Genomic DNA, 23,216 nt, shown 5'->3' on the forward strand with positions numbered 1-23,216 from the left:
TGATGCTTTTTCTGGATTTCTACCTTCGCCGATTTCAGCATCGCGAAGAGCTTGGGAATCGTTTCCATTATCCCTTGCATATTATAGTTCATCACGAAGTTCTAGTAACTTGGTGATAGTGACTAGAGAACTCTATCAAACACTATCTTATCGGGAAGATTAACTCCCACTTGATTCATGTGATTGTAGTACTCAGACATTCTGAGCACATGCTCACTTGTTGAGCTATTCTCCTCCATCTTGTAGGCAAAGTACTGTCAGAAGTCTCATACCTCTTGACACGGGCATGAGTATGAGATACCAATTTCAACTCTTGGAACATCTTATATGCTCGGTGGTGTTCAAAACATTTTTGAAGTCCCGGTTCTAAGCCGTAAAGCATGGTGCACTAAACTATCAAGTAGTCATCATACCGAGCTTGTCAAACGTTCATAATGTCTGCATCTGCTCCTGCAATAGTTCTGTCACCTAGCGGTGCATCAAGGACATAATTCTTCTGTGCTGCAATGAGGATAATCCTCAGATCACGGACCAAGTCCGCATCATTGCTACTATCATCTTTCAACTTATTTTCCTCTGGGAACATATCAAAAATAAACGGGGAGCTACATCGCGAGCTGTTGATTTACAACATAGTTATGCAAATACTATCAGGACTAAGTTCATGATAAATTAAAGTTTAATTAATCATATTACTTAAGAACTCCCACTTAGATAGACATCCCTCTAATCATCTAAATGATCACCTGATCCAAATCAACTAAACCATGTCCGATCATCACGTGAGATGGAGTAGTTTTCAATGGTGAACATCACTATGTTGATCATATCTATTGTATGATTCATGCTCGACCTTTCGGTCTCCAGTGTTCCGAGGCCATATCTGCATATGCTAGGCTCGTCAAGTTTAACCCGAGTATTCCGCGTGTGCAAAACTGGCTTGCACCAGTTGTATGTGAGCGTGGAGCTTATCACACCCGATCATCACGTGGTGTCTCGGCACGACGAACTGTCGCAACGGTGCATACTCAGCAGGGAGAACACTTATACCTTGAAATTTATTAAGGGATCATCTTATAATGCTACCGCCGTACTAAGCAAAATAAGATGCATAAAGGATAAACATCACATGCAATCAAAATAAGTGATATGATATGGCCATCATCATCTTCTGCCTTTGATCTCCATCTCCAAAGCACCGTCATGATCACCATCGTCACCGGCTTGACACCTTGATCTCCATCGAAGCATCGTTGTCATCTCGCCAACTATTGCTTCTACGACTATCGCTACCGCTTAGTGATAAAGTAAAGTAATTACATGGCGATTGCATTTCATACAATAAAGCGGCAACCATATGGCACCTGCCAGTTGCCGATAACTTTGTTACAAAACATGATCATCTCATACAATAAAATTTAGCATCATGTCTTGACCATATCATATCACAACATGCCCTGCAAAAACAAGTTAGACGTCCTCTACTTTGTTGTTGCAAGTTTTACGTGGCTGCTACGGGTTGAGCAAGAACCGTTCTTACCTACGCATCAAAACCACAACGATTTTTCGTCAAGTGTGCTGTTTTAACCTTCAACAAGGACCGGGCGTAGCCACACTTGATTCAACTAAAGTTGGAGAAACTGACACCCGCTAGCCACCTGTGTGCAAAGCACGTCGGTAGAACCAGTCTCGCGAAAGCGTACGCGTAATGTTGGTCCGGGCTGCTTCATCCAACAATACCACGAATCAAAGTATGACATGCTGGTAAGCAGTATGACTATTATCGCCGACAACCCATTTGTGTTATGCTCGTGCATATAAAACTACGCATAGACCTGGCTCGGATGCCACTATTGGGGAATGATACGTCTCCAACGTATCTATAATTTTTGATTGCTCCATGCTATATTATCTACTGTTTTGGACATTATTGGGCTTTAGTATTCACTTTTATATTATTTTTGGGACTAACCTATTAACCGGAGACCCAGCCCAGAATTGATGTTTTTTGCCTATTTCAGAGTTTCGCTGAAAAGGAATACCAAACGGAGTCCAAACGGAATGAAACCTTCGGGAACGTGATTTTTAGGAAGAATATGATCCAGGAGACTTGGACCCTACGTCAAGAAACAAAAGAGGAGGCCACGAGGCAGGGGGGGCGCCTACCCCCCCCCCCCAGGGCGCGCCCTCCACCCTCGTGGGCCCCCTATTGCTCCACCGACGTACTCCTTCCTCCTATATATACCTACGTACCCCCAAACGATCAGATACGGAGCCAAAAACTTAATTCCACCGCCGCAACCTTCTGTACCCACGAGATCCCATCTTGGGGCCTGTTCTGGAGCTCCGCCGGAGGGGGCATCGATCACGGAGGGCTTCTACATCAACACCATAGCCTCTCCGATGAAGTGTGAGTAGTTTACTTCAGACCTTCGGGGTCCATAGTTAGTAGCTAGATGGCTTCTTCTCTCTTTTTGGATCTCAATACAATGTTCTCCCCCTCTCTCGTGGAGATCTATTCGATGTAATCTTCTTTTTGCGGTGTGTTTGTTGAGACCGATGAATTGTGGGTTTATGATCAAGATTATCTGTGAACAATATTTGAATCTTCTCTGGATTCTTTTATGTATGATTGGTTATCTTTGCAAGTCTCTTCGAATTATCAGTTTGGTTTGGCCTACTAGATTGATCTTTCTTGCAATAGGAGAAGTGCTTAGCTTTGGGTTCAATCTTGCGGTGTCCTTTCCCAGTGACAGTAGGGGCAGCAAGGCACGTATTGTATTGTTGCCATCGAGGATAACAAGATGGGGTTTTTATCATATTGCATGAATTTATCCCTATACATCATGTCATCTTGCTTAAGGCGTTACTCTGTTTTCATGAACTTAATACTCTAGATGCATGCTGGATAGCGGTCGATGAGTGGAGTAATAGTAGTAGATGCAGGCAGGAGTCGGTCTACTTGTCTCGGACGTGATGCCTATATACATGATGATACCTAGATATTCTCATAACTATGCTCAATTCTGTCAATTGCTCAACAGTAATTTGTTCACCCACCGTAAAATACTTATGCTCTTGAGAGAAGCCACTAGTGAAACCTATGGCCCCCGGGTCTATCTTCATCATATTAATCTTCCAACACTTAGTTATTTCCTTTGCTTTTTTACTTTGCATCTTTATCACAAAATACCAAAAATATTATCCTATCATATCTATCAGATCTCACTCTCGTAAGTGACCGTGAAGGGATTGACAACCCCTTATCGCGTTGGTTGCGAGGATTTATTTGTTTTGTGTAGGTGCGAGGGACTCGCGCGTAGCCTCCTACTGAATTGATACCTTGGTTCTCAAAACTGAGGGAAATACTTACGCTACGTTGCTGCATCACCCTTTCCTCTTCAAGGGAAAACCAACGCAGTGCTCAAGAGGTAGCAAGAAGGATTTCTGGCGCCGTTGCCGGGGAGGTCTACGCAAAAGTCAACATACCAAGTACCCATCACAATCCCTTATCTCCCGCATTACATTATTTGCCATTTGCCTCTCGTTTTCCTCTCCCCCACTTCACCCTTGCTGTTTTATTCGCCCTCTCTTTTTCGTTCGCCTCTTTTTCGCTTGCTTGTCGTTATGGCTAGTCCTCTACCTTCTCCGTTGTCTCCCGAGAATGAAGTTCTAAATTTTAAACAAAGGGAGGGAGAAAATCTAAAAGACGCTTGGTATAGAATTTGCAATGCCCAAAATAGATCTACCAGGAAGCAATCTACTTCCGTTCTTCTTTTATGCCTAGATGTCTCATTGAAGAATTGCCTACCAAAGATGGCAATACCTAGATCTATCCTTGCTTTTATGCCTAGCTAGGGGCGTTAAACGATAGCGCTTGTTGGGAGGCAACCCAATTTTATTTTTAGTTTTTTGCTTTTTGCTTCTGTTTAGGAATAAATATTTGATCTAGCCTCTGGTTAGATGTGTTTTTATGTTTTAATTAGTGTTTGTGCCAAGTTAAACCTATAGGATCTTCTTGGATGATAGTTATTTGATCTTGCAGAAATTTCCAGAAACTTTCTGTTCACGAAAATAATTGTTAAAAATCACCAGAACGTGATAAAATACTGATTCCAATTTCTTCCGATCAATAAACAAATTTTCAATGTCGTCCTATTTTGGATGATTTTTTGGAGTTCCAGAAGTTTGCGTTAGTTACAGATTACTACAGACTGTTCTGTTTTTGACAGATTCTGTTTTTCATGCGTTGTTTGCTTATTTTGATGAATCTATGGCTAGTAAAATAGTTTATAAACCATAGAGAAGTTGGAATACAGTAGGTTTAACACCAATATAAATAAATAATGAGTTCATTACAGTACCTTGAAGTGGTCTTTTGTTCTCTTTCGCTAACGGAGCTCACGAGATTTTCTGTTGAGTTTTGTGTTGTGAAGTTTTCAAGTTTTGGGTGAAAGATTTGATGGATTATGGAACAAGGAGTGGCAAGAGCCTAAGCTTGGGGATGCCCATGGCACCCCCAAGATAATCTAAGGACACCAAAAAGCCAAAGCTTGGGGATGCCCCGGAAGGCATCCCCTCTTTCGTCTACTTTCATCGGTAACTTTACTTGGAGCTATATTTTTATTCACCACATGATATGTGTTTTGCTTGGAGCGTCTTGTATGATTTGAGTCTTTGCTTTTTAGTTTACCACAATCATCCTTGATGTACACACCTTTTGAGAGAGCCATACATGATTTGGAATTTGTTAGAATACTCTATGTGCTTCGCTTATATCTTTTGAGTTATATAGTTTTGCTCTAGTACTTCACTTATATCTTTTAGAGCACGGTGATGGATTTGTTTTATAGAAACTATTGATCTCTCATGCTTCACTTAGATTATTTTGAGAGTCTTAAATAGCATGGTAAATTGCTTAAATAATCCTAATATGCTTGGTATTCAAGATTAGTAAAAACTTTCTTATGAGTGTGTTGAATACTAAGAAAAGTTTGATGCTTGATAATTTTTTTGAGATGTAAAGATGGTGATATTAGAGTCATGCTAGTTGAGTAGTTGTGAATTTGAGAAATACTTGTGTTAAAGTTTGTGATTCCCGTAGCATGCACGTATGGTGAACCGTTATGTGATGAATTCGGAGCATGATTTATTTATTGATTGTCTTCCTTATGAGTGGCGGTCGGGGACGAGCGATGGTCTTTTCCTACCAATCTATCCCCCTAGGAGCATGCGCGTAATACTTTGCTTTGATAACTTGTAGATTTTTGCAATAAGTATATGAGTTCTTTATGACTAATGCTGAGTCCATGGATTATACGCACCCTTCTTCCTTCCACCATTGCTAGCCTCTCTAATACCGCGCACTTTTCGCCGGTATCATACACCCACCATAAACCTTCCTCAAAACAGCCACCATACCTACCTATCATGGCATTTCCATAGCCATTCCGAGATATATTTCCATGCAACTTTCCACTGTTCCGTTTATTATGACACGCTCCATCATTGGCATATTGCTTTGCATGATCATGTAGTTGACATCGTATTTGTGGCAAAGCCACCGTTCATAATTCTTTCATACATGTCACTCTTGATTCATTGCATATCCCGGTACACCGCCGGAGGCATTCATATAGAGTCATATTTTGTTCTAAGTATCGAGTTGTAATTGTTGAGTTGTAAGAAAATAAAAGTGTGATGATCTTCATTTTTAGAGCATTGTCCCAAGTGAGGAAAGGATGATGGAGACCATGATTCCCCCACAAGTCGGGATGAGACTCCGGACGAAAAATAAAAAAGAAAAAGAAAAAAAGAGGCCATAAAAGAAGAAGAGAAAAGGCCCAAATAAAAAAACGAGAGAAAAAGAGAGAAGGGACAATGTTACTATCCTTTTACCACACTTGTGCTTCAAAGTAGCACCATGATCTTCATGATAGAGAGTCTCTCATTTTGTCACTTTCATATACTAGTGGGGATTTTTCATTATAGAACTTGGCTTGTATATTCCAATGATGAGCTTCCTCAAAATGCCCTAGGTCTTCGTGAGCAAGCGAGTTGGATGCACACCCACTTAGTTTCTTTTGTTGAGCTTTCATATACTTATAGCTCTAGTGCATCCGTTGCATGGCAATCCCTACCCACTCACATTGATATCTATTGATGGGCATCTCCATAGTCCATTGATACGCCTAATTGATGTGAGACTATCTTCTCCTTTTTGTCTTCTCCACAACCACCATTCTATTCCACATAAAGTGCTATGTCCATGGCTCACGCTCATGTATTGCGTGAAGATTGAAAAAGTTTGAGAACGTCAAAAGTATGAAACAATTGCTTGGCTTGTCATCGGGGTTGTGCATGATTTAAATACTTTGTGTGGTGAAGATAGAGCATAGCCAGACTATATGATTTTGTAGGGATAACTTTCTTTGGCCATGTTATTTTGAGAAGACATAATTGCTTTGTTAGTATGCTTGAAGTATTATTATTTTTATGTCAATATTAAACTTTTGTCTTGAATCTTTCGGATCTGAATATTCATACCACAATTAAGAAGAATTACATTGAAATTATGCCAAGTAGGACTCCGCATCAAAAATTCTGTTTTTATCATTTACCTACTCGAGGACGAGCGGGAATTAAGCTTGGGGATGCTTGATACGTCTCCAACGTATCTATAATTTTTGATTGCTCCATGCTATATTATCTACTGTTTTGGACATTATTGGGCTTTATTATTCACTTTTATATTATTTTTGGGACTAACCTATTAACTGGAGGCCCAGCCCAGAATTGCTGTTTTTTGCCTATTTCAGAGTTTCGTAGAAAAGGAATACCAAACGGAGTCCAAACAGAATGAAACCTTCGGGAACATGATTTTTAGGAAGAATATGATCCAGGAGACTTGGACCCTACGTCAAGAAACAAAAGAGGAGGCCACGAGGTAGGGGGCGCGCCCTCCACCCTCGTGGGCCCCCTGTTGCTCCACCGACGTACTCCTTCCTCCTATATATACCTACGTACCCCCAAACGATCAAATACGGAGCCAAAAACCTAATTCCACCGCCGCAACCTTCTGTACCCACGAGATCCCATCTTGGGGCCTATTCCGGAGCTCCGCCGGAGGGGGCATCGATCATGGAGGGCTTCTACATCAACACCATAGCCTCTTCGATGAAGTGTGAGTAGTTTACTTCAGACCTTCGGGTCCATAGTTAGTAGCTAGATGGCTTCTTCTCTCTTTTTGGATCTCAATACAATGTTCTCCCCCTCTCTCGTGGAGATCTATTCGATGTAATCTTCTTTTTGCGGTGTGTTTGTTGAGACCGATGAATTGTGGGTTTATGATCAAGATTATCTATGAACAATATTTGAATCTTCTCTGAATTCTTTTATGTATGATTGGTTATCTTTGCAAGTCTCTTCGAATTATCAGTTTGGTTTGGCCTACTAAATTGATCTTTCTTGCAATAGGAGAAGTGCTTAGCTTTGGGTTCAATCTTGTGGTGTCCTTTCCCAATGACAGTAGGGGCAGCAAGGCACGTATTGTATTGTTGCCATCGAGGATAACAAGATGGGGGTTTTATCATATTGCATGAATTTATCCCTATACATCATGTCATCTTGCTTAAGGTGTTACTCTATTTTCATGAACTTAATACTCTAGATGCATGCTGGATAGCGGTCGATGAGTGGAGTAATAGTAGTAGATGCAGGCAGGAGTCGGTCTACTTGTCTCGGACGTGATGCCTATATACATGATCATACCTAGATATTCTCAGAACTATGCTTAATTCTGTCAATTGCTCAACAGTAATTTGTTCACCCACCGTAAAATACTTATGCTCTTGAGAGAAGCCACTAGTGAAACCTATGGCCCCCGGGTCTATCTTCATCATATTAATCTTCCAACACTTAGTTATTTCCTTTGCTTTTTTACTTTGCTTTTATTTTACTTTGCATCTTTATCACAGAATACCAAAAATATTATCCTATCATATCTATCAGATCTCACTCTCGTAAGTGACCGTGAAGGGATTGACAACCCCTTATCGCGTTGGTTGCGAGGATTTATTTGTTTTGTTTAGGTGCGAGAGACTCGTGCATAGCCTCCTACTGGATTGATACCTTGGTTCTCAAAACTGAGGGAAATACTTACGCTACTTTGCTGCATCACCCTTTCCTCTTCAAGGGAAAACCAACGCAGCGCTCAAGAGGTAGCAGGGAACGTAGTAATTGAAAAAAATTCCTACACACACGCAAGATCATGGTGATGCATAGCAACGAGAGAGGAGAGTGTAGTCCACGTACCCTCGTAGACCGTAAGTGGAAGCGTTATGACAACACGGTTGATGTAGTCGTACGTCTTCACGATCCGACCGATCCTAGTATCGAAAGTACGGCACCTCCGCGATCTGCACACGTTCGTCTCGGTGACGTCCCATGAACTCTTGATCCAGCTGAGTGTTGAGGGAGAGCATCGTCAGCACGACGGCGTGATGACGGTGATGATGAAGCTACCGGCGCAGGGCTTCGCCTAAGCACTGCAACGATATGACCGAGGTGGATTATGGTGGAGGGGGGCACCGCACACGGCTAAGAGATCAATGATCAACTTGTGTCTCTATGGGGTGCCCCCTCCTCCGTATATAAAGGAGTGGAGGAGAGGGAGGGCCGACCCTCTATGGCGCGCCCTGGAGGAGTCCTACTCCCACCGGGAGTAGGATTCCCCCCACTTCCCTAGTTGGACTAGGAGAGAAGGAAGGGGGAGAGAGGGAGGAAGGAAAGGGGGGCGCCGCCCCCCCTTCCTAGTCCAATTCGGACCAGAGGGGGAGGGGGTGTGCGGCCTGCCCTGGCTGCCCCTCTCTCTGTCCACTAAAGCCCATTAGGGCCCATATACTCCCCGGGGGGTTCCGGTAACCCCCCGGTACTCCGGTATATGCCCTAACTCTCTCGAAACCTTTCCGATGTCCAAACATAGTCATCCAATATATCGATCTTTATGTCTCGACCATTTCAAGACTCCTCGTCATGTCCGTGATCATATCCGGGACTCTGAACTACCTTCGGTACATCAAAACACATAAACTCATAATACCGATCGTCACCGAACGTTAAGCGTGCGGACCCTACGGGTTCGAGAACTATGTAGACATGACCGAGACTCATCTCCGGTCAATAAACAATAGCGGAACCTGGATGCTCATATTGGTTCCTACATACTCTACGAAGATCTTTATCGGTCAAACCGCATAACAACATACGTTGTTCCCTTTGTCATCGGTATGTTACTTGCCCGAGATTCGATCGTCGTATCTCAATACCTAGTTCAATCTCGTTACCGGCAAGTCTCTTTACTCGTTCCGTAATGCATCATCCCGTAACTAACTCATTAGTCACATTGCTTGCAAGGCTTATAGTGATGTGCATTACCGAGAGGGCCCAGAGATACCTCTCCGACAATCGGAGTGAAAATCCTAATCTCGATCTATGCCAACTCAACAAACACCATCGGAGACACCTGTAGAGCACCTTTATAATCACCCAGTTACGTTGTGACGTTTGATAGCACACTAAGTGTTCCTCCGGTATTCAGGAGTTGCATAATCTCATAGTCCGAGGAACATGTATAAGTCATGAAGAAAGCAGTAGCAATGAAACTGTAACGATCATAATGCTAAGCTAAAGAATGGGTCTTGTCCATCACATCATTCTCCTAATGATGTGATCTCGTTCATCAAATAACAACACATGTCTATGGTTAGGAAACATAACCATCTTTGATAAACGAGCTAGTCAAGTAGAGGCATACTAGGGCACTTTGTTTTGTCTATGTATTCACACATGTACTAAGTTTCCGGTTTATACAATTCTAGCATGAATAATAAACATTTATCATGAAATAAGGAAATATAAATAACAACTTTATTATTGCCTCTAGGGCATATTTCCTTCAGTCTCCCACTTGCACTAGATTCAATAATCTAGTTCACATCGCTTTGTGATTTAACACCATTAGTTCACATTACCATGTGATTAACACCCATAGTTCACATCGCCATGTGACCAACACTCAAAGTGTTTACTAGAGTCAGTAATCTAGTTCACATCACCATGTGATTAACACCCAAAGAGTACTAAGATGTGATCATGTTTTGCTTGTGAGAGAAGTTTAGTCAACGGGTTTGCCATATTCAGATCGGTATGTATTTTGCAAATTTCTATGTCAACAATGCTCTGCATGGAGATACTCTAGCTAATTGCTCCCACTTTCAATATGTATCCAGATTGAGACTTAGAATCATCTGGATCAGTGTCAAAACTTGCATCGACGTAACCCTTTACGACGAACCTTTTTTCACCTCCATAATCGAGAAACATATCCTTATTCCACTAAGGATAATTTTGACCGCTGTCCAGTGATCTACTCCTAGATCACTATTGTACTCCCTTGCCAAACTCAGTGTAGGGTATACAATAGATCTGGTACACAGCATGGCATACTTTATAGAACCTTGAAGGAAATATGCCCTAGAGGCAATAATAAAGTTATTATTTATTTCCTTATTTCATGATAAATTTTTATTATTCATGCTAGAATTGTATTAACCGGAAATTTAGTACATGTGTGAATACATAGACAAAACAAAGTGTCACTAGTATGCCTCTACTTGACTAGCTCGTTGAATCAAAGATGGTTAAGTTTCCTAGCCATAGACATGAGTTGTCATTTGATTAACGGGATCACATCATTAGAGAATGATGTGATTGACTTGACCCATTCCGTTAGCTTAGCACTTGATCGTTTAATGTGTTGCTATTGCTTTCTTCATGACTTATACATGTTCCTATGACTATGAGATTATGCAACTCCCGAATACCGGAGGAACACTTTGTGTGCTATCAAACGTCACAACGTAACTGGGTGATTATAAAGATGCTCTACAGGTGTCTCCGGTGGTGTTTATTGAGTTGGCATAGATCGAGATTAGGATTTGTCACTCCATGTATCGGAGAGGTATCTCTGAGCCCTCTCGGTAATGCACATCACTATAAGCCTTGCAAGCAATGTGACTAATGAGTTAGTTGCGGGATGATGCATTACGGAACAAGTAAAGAGACTTGCCGGTAACGAGATTGAACTAGGTATTGAAATACCGACGATCGAATCTCGGGCAAGTAACATACCGATGACAAAGGGAACAACGTATGTTGTTATGCGGTTTGACCGATAAAGATCTTCGTAGAATATGTAGGAACCAATATGAGCATCCAGGTTCCGCTATTGGTTATTGACCAGAGATGAGTCTCGGTCATGTCTACATAGTTCTCGAACCCGTAGGGTCCACACGCTTAACGTTCTGTGGCGATTTGTACTATGTGTTATGTGATTTGATGACCGAAGTTTGTTCGGAGTCCCGGATGAGATCGGAGACATGACGAGGAGTCTCGAAATGGTCGAGACGTAAAGATCGATATACTGGAAGGCTATATTCGGACATCGGAAAGGTTCCGAGTGATTCGGGTATTTTTCGGAGTACCGGAGAGTTACGGGAATTCGTATTAGGCCTTAATGGGCCATACGGGAAAGGAGAGAAAGGCCTCCAGGGTGGCCGCGCCCCTTCCCCATGGACTGGTCCGAATTGGACTAGGGAAAGGGGGCACCCCCTTCCTTCCTTCTCCTTCTCCCTTCCCTTTTTCCGATTCCCTGTGGGAGGTGGAATCCTACTAGGACTAGGGAGTCCTAGTAGGACTCCACACTTTGGGCGCGCCCTATGAGGGCCGGTCTCCTCCTGGCTCCATCCTTTATATACGTGGCCGGGGGCACCCCATAGGACACACAAGTTGATCATTGATCTCTTAGCCGTGTGCGGTGCCCCCCTCCACCATAATCCACCTCGGTCATATTGTTGCAGTGCTTAGGCGAAGCCCTGCGTTGGTAGCTTCATCATCACCGTCATCACGCCATCGTGCTGACGAAGCTCTCCCTCGACACTCTGCTGGATCGTGAGTTCGTGGGACGTCACCGAGCCGAACGTGTGCAGATCGCGGAGGTGCCGTACTTTCGGTACTAGGATCGGTCGATCGTGAAGACGTACGACTACATCAACCGCGTTGTCATAACGCTTCCGCTTACGGTCTACGAGGGTACGTGGACTACACTCTTCCCTCTAGTTGCTATGCATCACCATGATCTTGCGTGTGCGTAGGAATTTTTTTAAAATTACTACGTTCCCCAACAAACCTATGGCTGAGGCATAGGGAATGACTTTTATTCTCTTTCTATCTTCTGCCGTGGTCGGGCTTTGAGTCTTACTCAATTTCACACCTTGCAATATAGGCAAGAACTCCTTCTTTGACTGTTCCATTTTGAACTACTTCAAAAATTTGTCAAGGTATGTACTCATTGAAAAAACTTATCAAACGTCTTGATCTATGAGGGTAATCACGTGGTTTAGAAAAAGTGGTTGGGAAGGGGCATGTATTGTTGGGAGGGGCGGAAGCGATGGAGGCAAAATCAATAAAATCTTCATGTGCATATCACTTCTTTGTTTGACTGGGTTGTCGTCGATCGTTCGCTTTCACCCACTAGTAGGTAGTAAATTTTCTTTTGACACATCTAATAGGTAATTTATTTGTGTACTTATGCGCTAAAATGATTTTTGTGACAAGCAAAAAAAATGCTAAAAGTTTTGGACACCAAGTTGGGTTGGAAACTAAACTAATAACTAATAGAGTTGCAACATGATTTTTGATGGTAGAAGAGAAGGTTCTATTCAGTTGCAGCAAATCGTTGAGAGAAAAATCATCCAGATATGTAGCCTATAAGCCAACGATGGCGACACCGCAAATAACAATGCAACTTTTGCAATTGAGGCCAAGAATCACCGCAGCATGCCATGATTGTGTATGCAACAAACGAAAAACATGCTTGTGGCACGCCAAACAAACGTATGCAACACCCAAAATCCACTTATCACTAACCTCCATTTTGGAGCACCAATCTTGTCACTTTTTACACATTGCCGACAATAATTCAGCTTGCCAAAGCTATCACCGGATCGGATGACCACATACCAATCCCCCTTAGTTTCGGATGAGACCTTGATCATAGGTTCAAAACTAGTAGAATTGTAAAATCATGGATATTACTTACAGAATCGTAGAATTCATTCAAAAAAATTTAGAGTATAAAGTCATAAAATTGTATAATAAAATTTAATTGCAAACTCACAAAAAAAGACTTTGATGATCAAGTTGTAGAATCGTATAATAAAATTGGGACTATTGCTACTTTTTATTTGCGGGGAGTTACTACCTTTACTCTAATAGAGGATACACTTCTTCCGTAATGGCGTGAAATTAATCTGCATGTTGAGGAGGAACTACTATAAGAGCTGCTAATTAGACACTTTCAGGGCCTCTTGTTTCACAAGATTCTAATAACTCGGGGATTAGGGTGTACTCCCTCCGTCCAAACATACTTGGATACATGGATGTACCTAGACAAATTTTAGTTCTAGACTAGAACAATGCCCGTGCGTTGCAATGGGATATAAATATTTTAGTACGTTAGCTTGTGATTTACCTGTAATAATATGATTGTGTAAATAAATATTCATCAAATTCTGACCGTGAGTTACCTTATATTTTGATTAGAAGTTTGGTAAGTAAATTAAAGTGGAATTGCTTCAGAAGGTAAGTAAATTAAGGTGATTGATTATCATATGCATGGAAGGTTGGACGAAGGGGTGGTGGGAAGAAAGGTGACAAGGAAACCTTATGTTCTTTTTAGGTAGTAGACATACATTCATTTTGATCCATTTCTATGACAAGTAATTCCGGACGGATTGAGTATTGCTTATCCAAATTATAGTAGTATTTCGGTTTGTTTCATTATGTCATACGAAACGCAAAAACAAAGTATTCTTTTTAAGTGGATGCTAAATTTTCCACGAATGAAGTGCAAAAGAATCTTTAGGGAAATTCTCATATAGGATTTCCTAAAAATCAAACGATCCATAAAGGAATAGAAAAAACATCCTAAGTTTTCCGATCCTCTACTTTTATATAAAAATAATTTAAATAAAGAGCCCTTCATAAATAATTAACCCAAATAAAAAGGTCATCTTTCATTTACCAAGAGTCAGCGGCTCAATCGGCGGAGACCAGCAACTCCATTTTCCATTAGGCTAGTGATAGGCGCCGGCGCGCCGGCCCAAATTTCGGCTAGCCGCGCCTTATCCATTCGATTCCGTTCAGCTGGGCCATGAGATCCTTATCCACAAATCACTTCATCCCCTCCCGCATGCGTCCCTCCCTCTTCGTTGTCTTCCTCTCATCACCACGCAGCTCCGCCCACCTCCCAGACAGTCGTTCCTCGCCGGTCGCCTCCCGCCGACTTGCCTCATCATCGTCGGTAGCCGCTGTCGCCGATTGCCTTTTTAAGCTGCCGGTAGCAGCTCCCCCTTCCTCCTCGACCTTTGCAGTCATGGGTAGCCATCACCGGCTACGACACCGCTGCTCACCGGTGACGGCACTCCGCCGGTGGTGCCCCCCAGTTGCAACGTTGATGGAGGCGACGAAGTAACTCGCGGAAATCACTATATATAGTTCCAACAAAAAAGATGGCTAGTTGAACAAAATTTCTCGCCGGCCGCACCAAAAATCGTGATCCCAGCAAAAAAGAAAAAAAATGCTTTTGTACTCGCATCTATGGAAATCACTAGTTCCAGAAAAGATTCTTGATGCTTCCAGCAAAAACAATGGTTCGTTGAAACAAACTTTCTCGCCGGCCGCACCAAAAATTGCGATCCCAGAAAAAAGAAAAAAATGCTTGTGTACGCATTCATGGAAATCACTGGTTCCAACAAAAATGTTTAATGGTTTCAGCAAAAACAATGGCTAGTTGAAGAAAAAAAACCCCTGCTGGTTCCAACATTTTGCTGCCACGATTGTAGCACCTCCGATCGCCGGTTAGCAAAAAGGCTGGTTCGTTCCAGCATCGTCGGCGTCGTCGCAGCACCTTCAACGACCCCTGTTGCAGCACGCCACGACGCGGTCCCAGCTTCCGCCGATGTCGGTTGCAACACGTCTCACCGTGGTTCACATCTTCTCCGGTGACCGGTCGCCACTCGTAGCTCAGCCTCGTCGGAGCGTGTAGCGCAACACCGGAGGACAACGGATGCATGGGTGGTGCATGGCTAGGCCGCTGCCCGTCATGGCCGGTTGCCGCACACAGGCCAGCCACCTTCGACGTGCATGCCAATATGGTTAGAAGAGATGGTGTGGCGGAGGGCTCTCACCGACTGGCCAGATTGCATGAAGGAAGGGAGCAGAAGAGGAGGGGATTGAACAGAGGTAGGAGATGCTCTGCGTTTCGATAAGAAAGTGGCGGAGGAGATAAGGCTTATGGGCTCACGAGGGAGGCGACCGGCCGAGCGCTCCGTTCCCAAAGGTTTAGAGTGACTCAGATCCCGCAAAAGCCGCGAATCCGCAACATTCCGGCGAGTATACGGGCTCGGCCCAATTTTCCGGCCAGAACAGAGCCCGCATACTCGCCCCGTCCGTAAAAAATTTTGCCGCGACCCGCAAACCGCACGCCCCGACCAGTATATCTACGGGTTCGCGACGCGTTTGCGGGTCGAAACCCTATCTCCCCGCCGCCGCCGAGCTACGCAATTCCCCACCCCCTCTCCACATTTCTCGTCGCGGGCGACCCCCTTCCGCCTCCGGCCGCTATGTGGGGCCGCATGTGGAGCTCCGGATGCGGCTCTGGCAGCAGATCCGGCGGCGGCAGCGACCCCGAGCGCGAGCAGCGCGTCCGGTCGGACGGCGCGAGGAAGCACGGGGCGAGGAAGTGGACCGACCGCGGCCTCTCGCCGCCGCCGAGCTTCCGCGTCCGCGAGACGGACGAGTATGACCGTCGGCACGGCCGTACCCCGTCCTCTGCCGCGTCCGTCTCCTCCGCGGCGAGATCTTCCTACGCCGGGAGCTCCTCTCTTCCGGCGCGGGCCTTCTTCCCATGAAGAGGGTGTGGTCGGAGGAGCCGGAGGACTTCGAGTTCGTCCCCGTCAAGGAGGAGCCCGAGGAGCTTGGCCGCCGCGGAGTCGTCGGGCCAGAGGACTTCGTCGCCGATGTAGATGCGGTTGCGGCTGCCATTGCCGAGCGGAGCATGCGCGAGGAGGCGGAGCGCCGGCGCCACCACGAGGAGCTCAAAGACCTTGAGTTCCGGCAGGCGGTCGCGGCCAACCTCGCCGCCAAGGAGAAGGACGACGAGTGGCGGCGCATCTGCGAGGAGCAGAGGGCGAAGTACATCGACCTCGGCAGCTCCGGCGAGGAGGATTGAGCTCCTCCACGACGTCGTCCATGGCCGCGAGCTCGGCGCCGTGAGATCCCCACCCCTCTAGTACTAGTACTGATGTAATATGTAGTATGAACTAGTGTTTGTAGTGTTTGATCATGTAAATATATGTAGTACGTGGTGCAATTTCTCCCGCGAAACTGTTTTTTCAAATTATGCAGTTTCATCTATAGTTTTTGTTCGGCCCCACTCGTTCTCGACCCACAAACAAAATCTTTGTCAAACTGCAAACGCGTTTTGCGGGTCGAGATTTTACAGGGTCAGTCGCTCTTACCTTTCCATTAATGCAGTTCCCCCCAAAAAATTAATGCAGTTCCTTCGAATTTTCACCCAGTACCTCACACACTCAGACTAGACGGCGAATTCGGCTACTGCTACAGATAAGCTCTGGTGCTCAAGCTCTGCACGCCATCCCTACATCCTCGGATCTCTCTCGTCCGCCGCCGCCACCGCGCCCATGGATGTCGTGGGCGCAGCGTCCTGGCTAGTCCAGGTCGTCCTGGAGAAGCTCGTCAGCGACGGCATCGACGCCGCTTGGGCCGTCGCGCGCTCCGCCGGCCCCGATCCGGATCCCGGAGGCGACGTCCACCGCCTCCGCTCCCGCCTGCAAAGCCTCCATCTCGTCCTCTCCGCGGCTCAGGAGCGCGTGCCCAGGGCGCGCAGCGAGGCCCTGCTCGGCTCCCTCCGCCGTCTCCATCGACTCGCCTGCGACGCAGACAACCTGCTCGACGAAATGCTCTACCACCAGATCCACCACCAGCTCCATCCGGACGAGGCTAGTGACACTTCCTCCTCGCTGTCCGCCGTCCAGTCGGTGGTCTCCAAGATTCGTGGCGCTAAGAGGGCGCGACTTGGTGGAGATGAGGATGCTACCGTCCGAATTGATGACATCTTGAGGCGGATGTGTGAAGCTGGAGACGATGTCCGTGAGGCAATCAAGATGGAGAGGTTGGACGCTGTTGTCACTTGCAGTGGCCAGGCTGCTGGTATGGATTGCCGTGGCTGGACAACAGCTTACGTTACCGAGCCAAAGATATTTGGGAGAGACGCTGTAAAGGAGCACATTGTGCAGACGCTCGTCAGCGCTGAGGCTTGTGGTGTCAACTTGTCAGTCCTTCCAATTGTGGGTAATGGCGGTGTTGGGAAAACTACTCTAGCGCAGCTCGTTTATAGCGATGCAAGAGTGCAAGGTTGCTTCAGCAAGCGGATATGGATCTCGGTGTCTGCCGACTTTGATGAAGTAAGGCTCACTCGTGAGATGCTGGACTGCCTATCAACTGGTGCAAGCAAGCATGAAGGAATCACAAACCTGAATAAACTCCAAGAGATTCTTGACGAGGATTTGAAGTCGAAACGACTACTCCTTGTTTTGGATGATATGTGGGAAGACAATGATAAAAGCCGCTGGGACAAGCTGTTAGCACCACTAAGATGTTCGATGAATGGCAATGTCATCCTGGTCACAACAAGAAATCATTCGGTTGTAAAAATGATTTCTACTATGGACCCTATCCATTTAGATGGCCTGAAAGATGATGACTTTTGGCTTATGTTCAAATCATGTGCATTTGGTGATGAGAAATATGAAGGACATCCAAGCTTACAGGTTATTGGGAAGAGGATAGCCAACAAGTTGAAGGGTTACCCCTTAGCTGCAAAAAGTGTTGGCGCCCTGTTGAGAAGAGACCTTGATGGTGGCCACTGGATGTCAATTTTGCAAAGTGATGAATGGAAGCTACAGCAAGGGCCGGATGATATCATCCCAGCATTGAAACTTAGTTTCACACACTTGCCTTTCCGTCTCCAAAGGTGTTTTTCTTATTGTGCACTATTTCCCAAGGGTCACATGTTTGATGGGCTGGACTTGGTTCGCATTTGGATATCACAAGGTCTTATTTCTTCTGGAAGTAAGCGAATGGAGAAAACTGGTTATCATTACCTGAATGATTTAGTGGACCGAGGCTTTTTCCAAAAAAGTACATACTACTCTATGCATGATCTCATTCATGACCTGGCACATATAGTTTCTTTAGAAGAATGCCATATGATGGACAATTTTGATTCAGGAAGTGGAACAGGTCATGCAACTATTCGACACCTATCTATCAATACAAGATCTGCCTATAAGTGGAACCCACATGCGTGCAGTTTTTCTCCCAGTGATAACTTTCAGAGAAAGCTGGCTTACATTGGTGAAAAAGTGCAGACCAAAAATTTGAGCACCTTAATGCTATTTGGAAAGTATGACAAAGAGTTTTCTGAAACTTTTTCCAAGGTATTCAAAGAAGTGCGGTATCTTCGCGTATTGAGGTTGCCCACGCTAAGTTATAGCATAGACTCTCTAATCTGTAACTTCAGCAAGTTAATCCATCTTCGCTACCTCGAACTAATATCCAGTGTTCCTGGCACACCCTTGCCAGAGGTTATATGCCAACTTTATCACCTCCAGGTTCTTGATGTAGAATACTGGGTGCACCTTTCTACTTTACCACATGGGATGAGTAATCTTGTAAATCTGAGGCATTTTGTTGCTCGAGGTGAATTGCATGCAAAGATTGCTGGAGTTGGGAGGCTAAAGTTGCTCCAAGAGCTGAAGGAATTCCGAGTGGGAAAGACTAAAGACTTTCAGATTGAACAGTTAACCGGGTTAAGAGAATTGGGAGGATCACTTGCAATTTACAATCTGGAGAATGTGGGAAGCAGGGAGGAGTCTATGAATGCTGGATTAAGGGACAAAATATACATCCATGATTTGCTGCTATCATGGTGTAAGAACCGGTTTGATGTGAGTTCTATAACTGAGGCAAAGGTGCTTGAGGGTCTTCATCCACATTGCGGGCTTAAGCGCCTTCATATAACTAGTTATGGAGGTATTTATTCCCCAACATGGTTGAGCTCCAATTTTCCGCTCACCAGCTTAGAGTCTATCTATCTGGAGAATTGCACAAAATGGGAGTTACTTCCGCCATTTGGGCAATTTCCACTCCTTAAAACACTGGATTTGGTTCAATTGTCTGCTTCAACAGAAGTACCAATTATGTCCTGCGAAGATTGGGCTGAATCTGAAAAGCATGTCCTTTTTCCATGTCTAGAAGAACTTGTAATAAGAGATTGCCCTAAACTAAGGTCATTTGCATCACCACAATCTTCTTCCAGTGGCAAAGGCTTTCACTTCGGCTGTCTCCGTCGTGTCAACATCTACAATTGTCCTCAGCTTATTCACTTACCCCAGTTTGGTGAGATGAAATCTCTATTCACAATGTCTATTGAGGGAGTAGGAGCATTTCCTCACATCAGATTACTTGTGCGAGCATTGCATATCAAGGGGGGTGCTAGTGTGAGAACCTTGGATGAGATATTAGTATTAGTTTTGACTGGCTGCAGACTCAGTGCTCTTGAGAAATTAACAATTTCGAGCTTTCTGGATTTTGAATATCTGCCATGGGAAATTTTCTGTCAGCTTCTCTCCTTAGAAATGCTGGTAATTATGGACTGCCCAAGGTTTTTCCTGCCTGTATATCCATATGGCCAACGAGGTGAAACTATCTTCTCACCATTGCTCAAGAAGCTTGTCATCCAAGCATGTGGTATCACTGGGAAGCAGTTATCTGACTTGCTGTTGCAATTGCCCCTCCTTTATTTCTTGACTATTAGAAAGTGTCCAAAAATAGCATCCTTGGCAATTGGTGGTCTGATTGCTGGGAATGTGAGCTCCATAACATCTGACAACCACGACTGGACAACTGATGGCTTGTTGCAAATCCCATCTGATCTCTTAAATCGACTTCAGTATTTGTGCATAGAGGACATTCCAGATCTGGTTCTCCGGGGCAGTGAAAGTTTTCTTGGATTTGTGTCACTCAAAACACTACATATAACAGGATGCCCTGAGTTTTTCATCTCCATAATGACAGAAAAGGAGAAATCTAGTGGCAGCTGCCCCCTTCTACCACCATCGCTACAAGACCTTCTGGTTACTCACATGGATAACAAGTTGCTGACCTCCATGCTTTCTAATCTCACCTTGTTGTCCATCTTGTCGGTATCACGGAGTCCAGAGCTAACATCCGTTGCTCTTTATCCTTGCACATCTTTAGAAACATTGATTGTCGAGAAATGTTCTAGGTTATCTGCTCTGGACGGTACGGGGTCCCTCTGCAGTATCAAGCACATGCGGATATTTGAATGCCCTAGTTTGGCCATAAACTGCAGCCCTTCTTCATCACATGGGCAGGACCAGGATCTGTACTTTTTACTGCATCTGGAAAAGCTTGAGATCGATAACACTTCATTCTTTAACACGGCAATTTGCAAGAGCCTCCCCTCTCTCCAATATGTAGTGTTTTTCATGGTAATAACGAATAATATTTGGATTGATGTTTCAAACCTACTCAATATGTAATGGTTTCTCATGCCCTCATTCTCTGCAGGCAAAGAATGTGAGATGCTTCACAGAAGAACAGGACAAAGCACTTTGTCACCTAACATCTCTTCATACTCTTGATTTTTGCTATTGCACTGATCTCCTATCGCTGCCTAAGGAGCTGCATCTTCTTTCCTCCGTCAAGAGATTATCGATTAAGGCTTGTCCAGGAATTCTCTCATTGCCAGAAAAGGGCCTGCCAGCTTCCCTACAGGAGTTGTATGTGAGCAACTGCAGTACAGAACTAAAGGAACAATGCAGGAAGACGAAAAACGTTAGATGTGTTTATGTTGATAGACATGCAGGCAAATTCATAAGTATATGCAAGATGTTACGGCTGTATTTTAGGTACTATTTCCTGATTTTATTTATTTATTTACTGTATGTATACACGCAGAATCTTATTGTTACTGAATAACCAGTAATAATGCTGACCCAAGTTTATTTTTTTTGCTGGCTTAATTCATTCACAGGAACCAGAAAAGATGAGGGTCCATTCTGATGGAAATTACAATTTTTCGAGCTACTAAATCCATGTGGTGATTTGTTGTTTGTTTCATGCAAGTGGCAGAAACATCTCTCTGATGAAAGTCCGGAAGTGAAGGTGGTTTCGTGAGGACCCTGTCCAGATTCGGAAATACTCATGGGAGGCCTGCATCAGGCTTCTAAAAGATTTCTCTTCTGGAGGTAGTGATTTTTGGTTGGTTGGCTTGCAGGCCACCATATCAGGCTAAAAGGGAACCAGAAACCTGCTTTCTCATAGCAGACAGGGTTCTAATCAGCATCTATTTCTGTTGCCCATGTCCGCCAGACGATGAGGCGTTGCAAAGGTTAAATTCTTTCCCTGCGTGCACACGGGTAGGTGGTCACCAAACTAGACTGTTTCCTTGAGAATCCCAAGCTAGGTTATTGGAGATGTCACCAAGTCATGATCCAGAGCTAAGTATAGATAGTGTCGGTTGTGGAAATTGCACTGAAGAAAAAAAATGCAAGGGAAGTAATCTTAGAGTTACTGATGAGTTGGGCATGTCCATAGCAGAGAAAGCAAACCTTCTGTGGTCACTCTGCTATTTAGAGATGTCAATACTTTATCTTAGAGTTACTGATAAGTTTATCTTTAGCGTCATTTCTAGACATTTTATACAGCTTGTCCATATTATTTTCTTTGTTCAAGAGCTTGGCATGTCCCGGTATTGTTAAAGCTGCTGCCAGTAAAATGTTTCCAGAAAGATCAAGTCACAACAGTAGATGTGGCTGCTCTTTGCTTTGCATAGAAGAGTTGCCATGTTGACTCTGCTCATTGACTTGCGCGTGAAACATGGACACAAATTTTCTTTGCTGCACAAACAAACAGGTTCCCTTTGTTAACTCTGCTACGTTTAGGAGGTTTGGCTTGAAGCTTGTGTGTATGCAATGGTTCAGTGAAGTTGGTAATGGTACATAATTATCTGAAATCTTGGATGATTCGGCAAACTATCCTTGCCTGGCTTCAAAAGTTGTAAGCTAACTTTAGTGTTAAACATGCTTTGTCCCGAACATGATCAAACATTTCTACACATTTGGATGTTACCCTTCAAAAGTTATTCAGGCTAAAAGTTTGGCTGAGCTCGTGTTGTTTCTTGCCTGTGGCTTGTATAACAGTTTGCTCACCTTTTGTTTTACAGTTTTAGCCAAATCTTGTGACACTTACCAAGATGATCCTGCAAACTTTGGAACTTGTAACAAAAACAACAACACGCCAAGGATTTAAGTGTGCTTTGATCTGCTTCATACATGCCTCTGCTTTGTTGGCGAAGGAGCAATGGAGCAGTTCTCTATATGTAAGCGTTGCGATCACCTATGGGAGCGTTGCCGGTGCTCCGCCTGCGCCCCTGCCATGAGGGTGCGTCGCCCGAGCCGGTGGTGGCACCGTGGAGATTGGGGGAGGGCTTGACGGGGAGCTCTCCACTGGCCGCCGCGCTGATCCATGGTGGGTTGCCGCGGCCGCCTGGGGAGACGGAAACCAGAGGTGAGCTTTCTATTTTTTTATTAGGGGTAAAAAGGATATTTTTTTTATGAGTGGGTAAAAACGAGATGTGAGCTGAGCATCGCCACTGGGCTTGTTCGGTCTGAGCCTCATCGTGGGCTGCCACGGCCTTGTGTGGTGGGTGGCCCATTTCCGCCCGGGTGATCCTATTTCCCGCACATTTCCCTCCCAAAAAAAAGAAGAATTCCCGCACATGTCTTTTTTTTTTTGCATGGAAATTCCCGCACATGTCGACGGGTAGTCAGGCAACGTGTACCCCTCTGTACTTCGTGTAGGTAAGACTGGGCCGATGCATGTAAGAGACTCCCTTTCCAAGTTTCGGAAGGTTTATGAATCGGTTTTTTTCTCTCTATGTTTTCTTTCCTTTTTCTCGTTTAGTTTAGTTTTTTCTTTTCTTTTTT

At 44.5% G+C, this 23,216-nt stretch overlaps 1 protein-coding gene across 2 annotated transcripts; it reads left to right on the plus strand.

The window, feature by feature from the left end:
- Window positions 1–16,678: 16,678 nt before the first annotated feature.
- LOC123076912 (putative disease resistance protein RGA1) lies at window positions 16,679–21,990 on the plus strand. Of its 2 annotated transcripts, XR_006436290.1 has the most exons (4): window positions 16,679–20,717; window positions 20,797–21,137; window positions 21,263–21,393; window positions 21,506–21,990. XR_006436290.1 is itself a non-coding variant. In XM_044499065.1 (3 exons), exons 1-3 carry the CDS (start codon window positions 16,824–16,826, stop codon window positions 21,276–21,278), a joined length of 4,251 nt encoding a protein of 1,416 aa, XP_044355000.1. In that variant the 5' UTR covers window positions 16,679–16,823; the 3' UTR covers window positions 21,279–21,990. The 2 variants fall into 2 exon arrangements, 1 of the variants encoding a protein (XP_044355000.1); XM_044499065.1 differs by having other exon boundaries at window positions 21,263–21,990.
- Window positions 21,991–23,216: the final 1,226 nt, after the last annotated feature.

The sequence above is a fragment of the Triticum aestivum genome, chromosome 3D, assembly GCF_018294505.1.
Source record: "Triticum aestivum cultivar Chinese Spring chromosome 3D, IWGSC CS RefSeq v2.1, whole genome shotgun sequence".
NCBI classification, from domain to species: Eukaryota; Viridiplantae; Streptophyta; class Magnoliopsida; order Poales; family Poaceae; genus Triticum; species Triticum aestivum.